The sequence below is a fragment of the Opisthocomus hoazin genome, chromosome 15 (assembly GCF_030867145.1).
Source record: "Opisthocomus hoazin isolate bOpiHoa1 chromosome 15, bOpiHoa1.hap1, whole genome shotgun sequence".
Taxonomy (NCBI): domain Eukaryota; kingdom Metazoa; phylum Chordata; class Aves; order Opisthocomiformes; family Opisthocomidae; genus Opisthocomus; species Opisthocomus hoazin.
The window spans coordinates 21,228,853-21,240,356 of NC_134428.1; the positions used below are offsets into that span (position 1 = coordinate 21,228,853).

Consider the following 11,504-nt stretch of genomic DNA (forward strand, 5'->3'; position numbering starts at 1 on the left):
AACCACGGCGGGCCGGGCCTCGGCATCGCTGCGGAGCGCGACTGCCGCCAAGCGGCCCCGAGGGGGAAGAGAACCCTGACGCTGCGCTACGCTCCGCCAGCGGCCTCTGCCCGGTGACGGGGACGGGGACAGGCCCAGGCGGACCCCAGCAGCGGACCCCCACGGGACCCCCCCCGTACACGACAGCAGCACAGAGGCGGGATACCCACCGCACCGCGCCGCCGCGCCCCTTAACGACCCCCCTTGGCCACGCCCCCGCCTTTGCGACACTCGCTTTGCGGCCGGGGCCGGTAGCGCGGGGAGGACTCCCTCGCATCCCCGGGCCATGTTCTGCCAGAGGCCCGAGTTCCTGGCCCGGGCCCGCCGCCGCTTCGCCATGACCCGCGAGTGCTCCCTCCTCCTGCCGCGGGTCTGCGCCGTCCTGGCCGACCCTCGGCGGCCCGGCTCTGATGACACCTGCCTGGAGAAGCTGCTCGACTGGTTCCAGGACCTCACCAGGTTCGGTGAGTAACGCCCCCCCCCCCCCCCTCCAGCCCTGACTGCCGGTGAGCGGCAGGGCCTCGCCCGAGGGGGGGAGTGAGGCCTGAGGGCAGCCCCCCTCAGAGGAGCCGCGTGGAAACGCTGTGCGGTGCCTGAGGCCTGCGGGATGGCGTGGGGGGTGGTTTGGGTGGGGAGGGACCTTTAAAGGTCGCCTTGACCGATCCCCCTGCAGCGAGCAGGGACAGCTGCCGCTCCATCAGGTTGCTTGGAGCGCCGTCTGACCTGGCCTTGAATGTTTCCAGGGAGGGGGTATCTCCCACCTCTCTGGGCAGCCTGTGCCAGGGATTCACCACCCTCAGTGTCAAAAATTTCTTCCCTATATCCAGTCTAAATCTACGCTATTTTAGTTTAAAGCCATCACCCCTTGTCCTGTCACAACAGGCCCTGGTAAAAAGCCTGGCCTCATCTTTCTCATAAGCGCTGAAAGGCCGCAATAAGGTCTCCCTGCAGCCTTCTCTTCTCCAGGCTGAACAGCCCCAGCTCTCCTAGCCTGTCCTCACAGCAGAGGAGTTCCAGCCCACTGTACCTGGGCTTGGGCTAGACCCAAATTTGTCCCTGACAGTTGTGAGGGGTTACACTCAGCTCAGGCAAACACCTTAGAGTTATGAGAGAGGACAGAAGTCCTGGCAGTGACCCTCTGTTTTCTGGCCTTGGACAACACCCGGTCGCTAGATCCTACCGTGGAGGTGCTGCAGGACAACCCCTGCCTGACAGAGTTCATCACCTCCATGCTAGCACTGCCAGAGCCCAGTCCGAGCATCCTCTCCTTTACTCTGCGGTTAGCTGGGATACTTGCCGCTTCCGAAAACCGCTTCCAGCTCTTGCAGGTGAGTCAGCTACCCAGGTACCTGCTGCCACGTGTGTGTTCCGTCCTTCTATGTGGAGGACTCCTGAAAATGTATGTATTCTGCTTATAAAATTTCTGGCATACATCGAACGACTCAACAAACAGTGATATGATAATGAAAACCTACTCTTAGACTGTTTCTTTTCAGTTCTCATATAAAGCCACTGTCTGCTTGCTTCTGTCTTGCCACAGTAGTACTATGAATGCTGATATGTAGTGCTTCTCATTTTCAGCTCAAAACAGTATGTGGGGTAACACTGTCTCACAGCAGTCATTGCAAAGTGTTGTATCCCTGGACAGATCCTATAGATTCAAACTGCACCAGCAGATGTGGTTTTCCTTCCGTAGTGGGTTGTCAGGAAATCTCTGATTCCCTGCAAAAATGAGGGAGCTTTCTAAAGCCCTGCTATCTGCAATAAAATACATTTAGAGTACAAAACTCAAAACCCAATAGGCTTTGAGGGAAGATATGCATACAACTGCATAAAGCAGTCTACTGGAACTGATATACATAAGTTGTGCCAGCATATTAAAAACAAGAAATTTTAGTTTTGAACACCTCGATTGCTTAGTCCACGAAAGAGAGATGTTGAGTTTAAGCATGAAATTCTGAAAATTTTCTATTTTAGTGATACTTCTACCAAGAAAAAGTTTCACTACAGTATTGATACTCTTGACTTGGATGACAGGGCAACCTCTCCACTCCCCTCAAGCCCCTTTGTTTACCATTTACTCTGTGTGTTCTCCTCTGACCTCAGCAGGAGCAGCTGTTGGTCAGGCTCTTTGGTAGGGATGGGCCTCTGAGCAGTGCACTGTGGGAGAATGCATCTGTGCGAAGTGGCTGGGTGGAGGGTGTGCACACCATGATGCATCACCAGCCTGCCCTGCACTTCGTCTGCAGTGATGGTGAGTACTTCTAGGACTGGGAACTCCCCAAATCCTCTGTGTCTGTTTTTGTTAAGTTAGTTAGCATTCAGGTTTGTTTGTTTGGTTTTTTTCCCCAAACACTGAAGATGATGCCCTTTTTAGAGGGGAAAAAGGCACATTTTATGAAACGCATCATAAAAATATCTTACTAAAAGCCTGCTGTATTCTTATTTGTAACTCTTACTAAAAGGTACCCTTCAGTGTCATGTTAGTGCAGAAAAACTAACCAGGGGCTCATTTATCTCTTAATACTTGCACATATTTGCAGTCCCATTGTTGTTGTGCAGGTATGTAGATTCTGCTGCGAACACCAAATTTAGATCCCGTGTACGAAGAGGCCTGAAAGACGGGTTGGTATTAACGTGCGGCGTGCGCTGCTGTCCATGTGATGGAAAAGTAGTGCCGTTGCTGCCGTTCATGTTTTTCCTGCTGGTTGTGTCTGGAGATGGTACAGGCTCCTTCCATAAATACACAGTAAGCACGCTGTCACCTCCTAACATTGCTAATTTTATGTTGAAATCCTCTTCTGTTGCTGAGTTATTAAAACACCTGAGGATCTGAAAACAATTTTACTGTCTTCTTTTGTTTGCTTTTTGTTTGTTTGTTGTTAAGGACAGGCTGACTTTGAAACGCTGTAGAAACAACAAAGTATAAAAAACCCCACCAATGCCATTTAAAGCTGTGTGTTACTTGAATTAGAATAATACACATGGGTGGAGTGCAACAAGGCTCCACCTCACAATAGGAAGGCTGTTGTTTTTACCTCCAGTGACTTGTTTTGTTTTCATACAGGAGGCATAGATGTGATCTTCACTCTGCAAGGGGATCCCAGCCTGTTTGTGGCTTCAGCTGCCAGTCAGCTGCTGGTGGACATGCTCACCCTCTCTGTTGAGTCTGAAACAACTGAACCTCTCAGCGTGAAGGACTGTGACTGGCCAGTGTATGCCCAAGTGATTATAAAGCATATAGAAGATTCCCTTCAGTCCAGCTCTGTCTCTCACATCGAGCAGTCGTTAAAACTGTTAACTAGTCTCTTTGCCAATTGTCGTGCTACGTGGACTAAAGTACTTTGGTTAGGCATAGCAAAGCAAATAGAATCCTTTTTGATGGAAGAGACTGTTCAAGCACAGCACATGCTGGCGAATCTTTTGCTTCACGTGGCATGGTAAAGATCTGGGACCTTGGATCCAGTGATGAATTACATCTGTTTTCCACCGTGTAATAGGACATATTACCTACACTTCTTTCTTCTCAGGTCCCCTGTGCTTTGTGACACTGAAGACAGTTTTTGGGCATTAGTGACTACTGCTTTGCAACACTTAACCCCACTACACGCAGGTCCTTTGGCAGTGGGAATTCTGAGGCTCTACAAATGGTAGGACTTCCTGCAGTGAAATTTTTGCACTCTGCAAATGTTTCTTTACTAATCTCTCTGGTGTCTTTCCAAGAACTGTTTTCTTCCTCACTGCATTTTCCACTACATTCTTTAATATGTAAGACTGACTGGCAAGAATCATGCCAGCAGCTAATGAACTTCAGACACTGATAATAACAATCATACAGTTTCAAAGAGGGTGAAGTGAAAGGAGTCAATATCATATTTACATGTATACACTTGCATCTTACCTACAGCCGGCCAATTTCAGGAAGAAATAGCCAACTCCTCTAACTTTATACTGCCAAAGTTGATTAAGATGGACACAATTTGACTGCCTGTCAAATCCAGTAGTCTCTGTTCAGTTTTCTCTTTCACAAAACACTGAATAGTGTAAGAGCTTTCACTGCTGTCCAGCAGAAGTGTGCATCTGGAGACTCTGTCGGCAGCTGTAGAATAACTTAGAAGGAACCTGGAGGGGGGATCTAATTCAGGCTCTTGCTCAGTGCAGGGCTAACTTCAAAGATAGATCAGGTTGCTCGGGGCCTTAACCATTCAAGTTTCAAATATCCCAAAGGGTGAAGGTTACACAGCTGCTCTGAGCAACCTGCTCCAGTGCTTAACCACTTTCATTTCACTGTGAAAAGTGTTTTCTCTATGTCCAGTTGGAATCTATCTCATTGCAGTTTAAGATTCTTGTCTTGTGCGCCTCTGACAAGTCTGCCTGCATCTTCTCTATAACTCCCCTTTAGGTAGTGAAAAAACATCAAGAAATCACCAGATGTTACATGAACACAGCACATATGGGTACTGATTTACAGGCTAAGTAACACCTGTATCTTATGATATAAGGACATTATTTTGTTGGCAAGAAAGGCCTCTCCCTGAACCCCCTTCTTACACAGAATCCCACTGTCTGCATATCTTGATAAGGCTGCTTGTACATTCCAGACCCAGTTCTCCTCTGCTTTCAGTTAGCCAGGGAGGCTTGGAAGAAGACTTGAATTGGAATAATACTTTCATTGCTCTGTCAACGCTGGCTTGTTTAAAAGCCTTCATGAAAAACATTATTCTGCTCAGCATTTAGGGGCAGATGTTTGGGAAGGGACTGAAGTGTTCTTGTTTTGGTAACTGCTGTTTCCTGCTTGAAGCCCACAAGACGTGAGGATGCAGGCGCTGACTGTTCTACTTCAGCCAATGGACTGTATTTTGAGAGCAGCCTCCCAGCCTCTGGAATACGCAGGTACAGTTGTGACAGAAAGTTAGAGACTAGTCTGCTTGCCAGTGTTTTAAGTGTCTGGTGCAGACAAAACTGGAGGAGGAAGAGTAGAAAAAGTCAAGGATAGTAGCAGTGTTTGTGGTAAAGTGCAGCTTCCTACTGACAGTTGCATTTGAAGGGATATGTGTACTGCATCACCTGAAAATCACAGAATCCCAGCATGGCAGGGGTTGGAAGGGACCTCTGTGGGTCATCTAGTCCAGCCCCCCTGCCGAAGCAGGGTCGCATACAGCAGGCTGCACAGGACCTTGTCCAGGCAGGTCTGGAATATCTCCAGAGAAGGAGACTCCACAACCTCCTTGGGCAGCCTGTGCCAGGGCTCCGTCACCCTCAGAGTGAAAATCTTGATTAACTTTAAAATTCATAGTCCTTTGTACTCACTGACAACCTGAACTCCTCCCTCCTTTGGTCCTCTAGGTTTGCTGGATGAGTCTGTTAGTGATCCTGCTGCTGTTGAAAGTCTGCTGTCCTCCAAGTCATCGTGTGTTACTCTTCTGTGTCAGACCCTCGCTCATCTGGAGAAGCTGCTGTCTCTGGTAACATTCAGAGAAGGAAAAAAGCCTGGGGATCAAACTGGTCCTTGAAAGACACCATTACGATTGGTTGCAAACTTTTGCTGTAGGGCTTAACAGAACGTGGAGAGGAGCTGACAATGAGGCCTTCCATATATTAAAGAAATCTAGCACAGTACGCTCTGAATAGGAAAACAGAGGAATACTGAGGCTTGTGAAGAGGGACTGCACTTAGTTTTAAATACTTCTTCACAAGCTTCATTACCATACCTTACTTTTACTGCAATTACTCATCCAGTGAATAAACATGAACTGCTTTCCCAAGCAGTGAGAAGAGTCTCCTTCCATCTGTACAGTAGTTCTTGGGAGAGAGGAAGATAATTTTTTGGTAGTTATTAGCATTGTGGTACCTTAAGAACACACTAGAAATTGCAGTTTTTGCTGCCTCCTGACTAAAAACTCCTGCTCTGTATGCATGCTTGAGACTTTTGCTGGAAATTGTTTTTTCTATTTATCACTTCCCATTAGATGCATTTGCGAGTGGATTTACCCTATACATCTTTGCTACACTCTGTCATGACAATATTACAATTCTGTAATGGCTTCCTGAGTCCATCTTCTCCTCTGGGAAGCACGATAAGCCGAATCTTGATCAATTCCTGCAGAGTGCAGAGGTCAGCTCTTGATGTCCTAGCAGCACTCTCAAACCGAAAAGGTGAGTTAGTCTTTGCGCTTTTTTTTTTTTTTTTTTTAATTTTGGAAATACTTGTCTATTCTGTAGTTTCAGAATTTTTCATTCCCCTTCACTGATCTTTCTGAATGAAGCCTGCCATTTCCATTTCTGAAACTTGTTAATTTTTGCCAATTCTTCTTACTGTCTTGGCTAACCTTACTTTCTGTTGGTGAGCTAGGGCAGGTAATGCTGTAATTAAAAAGATTTTAGTGGTTGTGAGTGATTGGATGTTTCTGCTTTACTCTGGGGACTGTACTTACTTTCTCCTCCAAAACAGTTTTTCTGTGTCCTTCTGTATTTCAGTGGTTGAATTGTGATGTATTGGTCGTTTTGTTTTGTGTGTTTCAGGCTGTGACACACTCATAGGAAGCACCTTCGATGTCCTTCAGGCATACCTGGAGAGTCCGAACACCAGCCCTACTGTGAGTAGAGAACGAAGGAGAGACCCAAGTCTATTAGGTTGCCCCAGTGGGATGTAGTTCTGAGAAACTGTCTGATAATAGTTGTTTCTTAGCACAGTTTCTATTAGGATATGTAGGAGACTTGTCTTAGTTCTGGGTGGCTTGCAGGAAATAGCTAAAATTCTAATGAGTGGAGTAACTGAACAGTCTTGAAAAGACAGGAGCGATTGCATCAAAGAGCAGCACAAACATACTCTACATGGCTCGTCAGGACTGAATTCTTTGCATTAAGGGGTTTTGTTTTCTTGGTTTGTTTTGTTCAAATGACTCTGATGACAACTGCAAATCAAAAGCTGGAGGTACTAGAACTTTATAATACTAAGGTGAGAACAGGCATTTTCTAGGTGTTCGTTAAATTTATTTGTGGTTTACTTCTTAGTAAGGAAGCATATGTACTTGTTTACTCCAAGAATTTCTCTGTAAGTTTGAGGCTAAAATGTTTTTTGTCTAGCATAAAGGCAACAATGCCTCCTCCTGTAGTAAAGTAAATCTGCTTTATATTGCTTCAGGTTCTAAAGAAAACATTTCAAGCTACATCCAAGTGGTTGGTGTGCTTGCAGGAACTGTCCTGCTCCAACAGTCAGTGGCAACAAACTGAGAAGATTTTGGAAGGTAACGAAGCTATTCAAGTTTGGACAAACAGCAGCTAGTGGCATGTGTGAAATCTGCTCTTGCCTACCTTTCCTGCTCAAAGCACTTAAGATTCATTTGTTCACAATTTTGTTGAGTTGAGGTTTAGCTGGCCAAGCAGTGCTTTGAAGAACTCTGGGAGAAGCACACAGCAGCAGCAAAAGGGATTGCATCAGATAAAATGATGTAGAGGTTGTACAGCAATTTTTTCAGTAAGGCTTGTTGTCTTTCATGTCCATTCAAGCTTGTCCTTTGCACTTACAGGTGTGTTTCTGGTGCTGCAGAAGCGTTTGTGCAGTCCTTGCTGGGAAGTAAGAGATTCTTCTCTGGAGTTCCTCACTGTCCTGATTAAATGCTTGAGAGGTAGGTGCAGAGATTAAACAGTTCAGATTCATTTTAATGTTATGAAAGTCAGTCGGGCTTGTGAAGCATCCTCTGACCTGTAACTGGAGGAGTAAGAAAAGAAAGAATTGTCAGGATTTTTTACTCTTAGGTCATGATCAAAATCTGACACAAAATTAACAAACTTGCCCTACTTTTCTGTTGAACTTTGATTGCTGTGCCCTCCTTAATGGCAGTGTTGGTGAGTTAAACTGAGGGATGTTGAGACAACCGTATATGTTGAGATGTGTACGTCAAGGCAGGTGGCAAAGCTTAACAGCAGATAATACTTTCCCTTTTCTCAGCTTGCTCGGCAGTGGAGTCTGTTTGGTTTCACTCAGCAGGCTGGGGGCTGCTATTTAGGAGGCTGAAAGCCTAGATCTGCTTTGCGTGCTTTGGATTAATTGCTGATTTTCCACTTTGCTGGTAGGTCAGGCTTTGCAGCGGGTAGCACTAAGGCAATGTGAATCCTCCTACAGTAGCTCTGCGATGCTGGAAGAGCGAGGGGATGGCGTCGACTGCTGTTGTCCCCAGGTCACAGGGGAGGTATCCAGCACACTGCATTAGCAGTTACCCTGCAGCCCCTCTCAGTGCTGCAGTTGCATTCTTTTTCTTTGCCATATGTCTTGACAGCAAGAAAGGAAGACTATCTTTTTTTTCCTTTAAGCAAAGGCATAAGTCTGATGAGGCTGAAACCATGTCCCCCCTTGCCCAGAGAAAGTTTTGTCTTGCTTTTGGGACAACTGTAAATGGATTTTTCCAAGTTCCAGTGTCTAGCAGGGCTTAACTGAAAGTCACCAAGCTGCTGGAAAATGGAAAGCCTGACACAGGGAGTCTGTGCTCTTGTGAGCAGCTGCCTGGCCTCTGCAGTGGCTCAGCTCACTGGCAGCTGTCCCTGCAGTCAGTGGCCATCCTTGTGTGACGCAAAGAACTGTTTGCATTGGAAACAGCTTCCTGCTTCGAGAGAATAAAGCCTCACTTCATTGGACTGCCATCTTGTTTACAGACCAGGATGAGTTCAGGCAGTCTCTCCTGTCTTCGGAGGTGCCAAGGCTTACAGAAAATCTTCTTGAAGATCCAGAAAGCTACGTGCGAGCGAGTGCTGTGACTGCTGTGGGACACTTGGCCTTCATTACTTACTTTGCTCCGGAGTCATCTGTCGTAGGGAATCAGTATAATAAAGAGGTATGATGACTTTGTGTAACCCACTGCAGAATCAAGCAGAACTGCTTATCAGTTTGCAGATACCTTGTGAAGAAAGTTGTGAGTAGTACAGCAGTAGTCTCATGCAGGCAGATTTTGCAACCAATAATGAAGAGGATACACGTTTACTTCCACTGTTCTTGTTTCTTTGTGTGTTCTGCACCTCATTGTGCTTTCTCTTTGTCTTCTTGCATTTAGCACACTGTAGCAAAGCTTCAGGAAATCTTGTCAACGGACCCAGAGGGCTTTCCTAGGAGGGCTGTGATCAGCATCTTCACCGAGTGGCTGAGACAAGGCTGCGCAGGTCAGCTGGAAGATACAGAACAGTTCGTCTCTAGAGTGATCCAAACTGTGGAGCATGACTTAGACTGGGAAGTCAGACTTTGTGGTTTGGAACTGGTTCACATTTTCTGTAGTCAGACAATTTGCCGACTTGGCCATCCTGATTGCATGTATGATTCCATCCCATCTACGGTCACTAGTTCCATTCATCAGAATGAGTTGCTGCAGGTATTTTGCCGAGCAAAACTGTTCAGGTTTTTGTTTCAGTCTTTGTGTGACTGTGACAAACCAGTAGGTCAGAGAGCCTGGGATATACTGTATAGCTTAAAAGAGAATGTCTGTCCAGTTTGTACCCTGGAGGATACACAAGAGATTGGAGACACACCTGCAGGACACGGTGCTGCCTGGTTACAAATGACACTAGGGGAAGATTCTCTGGCCCAGAACTTCCCCACAGATGGTGGCAATAAGGTGGATTTTGAAGATCCAGAGAGCATGATGATAGCTTTGGGTGCAATAAACGTAGAAGAGCTACATGATGAGCTAAACAGAAGTAGTGACCATGTGGAGAAAAGCCCTCAGTCCCTCTTACAGGACATCCTTGCTACTGTAGGGACCATAGAGGAGAATGAAGCTGACTGTTACTGAAGACATCTTTTGCTCTGGAGGAGCAGTGCTTAAGCAGTTTTCTTCTGGAGGAGAATTTTTTGCTACCAGTCTTGTCTTTCCTGAGAGAGGATAAAAAGAAGTGTTACATTGAACAGAGGAAAAGATGGTTTTGTTAGCTGTTAAATGCATTAGAAAATCTTTGCTTTAATACTGATGATTTTTTTGTTAAAAAATGTAGTCTCCAATAAACTATGATTTGCTTTTCAAAGTTAGCACATTAAGAAAGGCATTTGTTCTTTTTTAAGTCCTGTGTCTTTTAAGAAAGCACCAGACCATGCCTCCATAAAGAATAATTTTTAAAAAACAAGACAGTGACTGAAAACAAGTTGTTGCATGCTCCTTTTAGAGCCAGAATAGTTAGGAATGATGAAGACTGGTTTTAAGGGATGCTTGTTTTGACCTTATCTGTATCTCCATTCTAAAAAGAGAGTTCTTGAGTTCCTAGTTGCATTTTAAGGTCTAGAGCAGCAGGCGGCATTCAAGGAGTCAAAAGCCGATCATCCTTAACATTACAAACTTTCTTCTATAGATAACATACACTTGTTTGATCTCAGCAAAGAGATAAAACAAAAAGCTGACTTTGTTTTTAATTGAAGCCAGAAGCCAATCCATTTTGCTGAATTTTTCAAAGTGCTCCTATTCACCATTCCGAAAGAAGTAGGATAGCTTCTAACTAGTAAGCTTAGCTTTGGTAAATAATCAGAAAACAGCAGCTATAGTGCAGATGACAACACTGTTTTCTGAGAAAAACCAATGCTGATTTTTTGAAAACTCAGGGAATACTGGGGTTTGCAACTTACTCCAAGGTCTTGCCATGTGCTAAGAAGCTTTCTGAAACCTAGGAACAAAAAAAAAAAAAAAAAGGAGTACCTTTGCCAGTAGGTCAAGACATGGTGTATTCCTTTCCAGCAGTGGGGTGGTACTTGGTGTCCTTTACCCTCCTGCAGCCTGGGTGGAGGCGGGAACACACCACTCATTTTAGGCTGATGGAGGCTGTAGCACCTAATGCAGTGGAAGAACTTCTGCAGTCTCCTCCTTCAGTATTACTCCTGCAGCAGTGCCATGGGGCGAGACATCTTGCTGCTGAGGTTGAAGATTTACCCTATGCCTTTTAATGAAGCCAGCATACTTACCTATCGCTCTGTGCACAGCTCTATGTGTGACAGAGCCCTTGGGTGTTGTACCAGCAGCTGCTATTAGGAGAAGGTAGCTACCTGAGCAGAGTCTACACCTGGCAAAAGACAGAAGATACTAAAAATCAGGCCTTTTCTTCTCAGAAATTGAAAGTATTAATGAGAGAAGGGATTTGCTTTTAAAGAAGTGTGGATTGTTTCTGGAGTTCTAGCAATCCTGTCTGGTGAAGAGATTGTAGCTGGAAAGCTAGCATTACGTGTTGGCAGTAGGTCCGATACGCTCCAGGAAAGGAGACAGCAGTTTGCTGGGCAAATGTCTTCCTCCCTTTCAGCACTAGGAATTTTTGTGATTACAGGGTTGTGCAGTTTAGGAGACTCCAAGGAATTATTCAAATATCAGCAAATTGAAAAAGTGACTTGTTACAGAAGGGAAACACCACTGCTTATTACCGAGGTCTCTTGACTCCCAGCCCTATTAATTTTTAATGGCACTTTTTAACTTTTTATATCAGCTGGGGTGATGGTGACATTG

At 45.5% G+C, this 11,504-nt stretch overlaps 1 protein-coding gene across 1 annotated transcript; it reads left to right on the plus strand.

Annotated features, from left to right (window-relative positions):
* The first annotated feature begins 83 nt into the window (after positions 1–83).
* On the plus strand, positions 84–10,064 carry BRAT1 (BRCA1 associated ATM activator 1). Its single transcript, XM_075436436.1, has 13 exons — positions 84–503; positions 1,213–1,367; positions 2,146–2,293; positions 3,107–3,479; positions 3,570–3,689; positions 4,841–4,932; positions 5,386–5,504; positions 6,009–6,195; positions 6,562–6,635; positions 7,184–7,286; positions 7,569–7,667; positions 8,692–8,870; positions 9,087–10,064. Exons 1-13 carry the CDS (start codon positions 326–328, stop codon positions 9,816–9,818), a joined length of 2,559 nt encoding a protein of 852 aa, XP_075292551.1. The 5' UTR covers positions 84–325; the 3' UTR covers positions 9,819–10,064.
* Positions 10,065–11,504: the final 1,440 nt, after the last annotated feature.

What these genes read in the sequence shown, in the direction of transcription:
- BRAT1 (XM_075436436.1), top strand. Translation starts at nt 326, where the DNA reads ATGTTCTGCCAGAGGCCCGAGTTCCTGGCCCGGGCCCGCCGCCGCTTC. An exon ending in TGGAGAAGCTGCTGTCTCTG is followed by an intron (nt 5,505 to 6,008) that starts GTAACATTCAGA and finishes ACTTCCCATTAG; the next exon opens with ATGCATTTGCGAGTGGATTT. An exon ending in GTCCGAACACCAGCCCTACT is followed by an intron (nt 6,636 to 7,183) that starts GTGAGTAGAGAA and finishes ATATTGCTTCAG; the next exon opens with GTTCTAAAGAAAACATTTCA.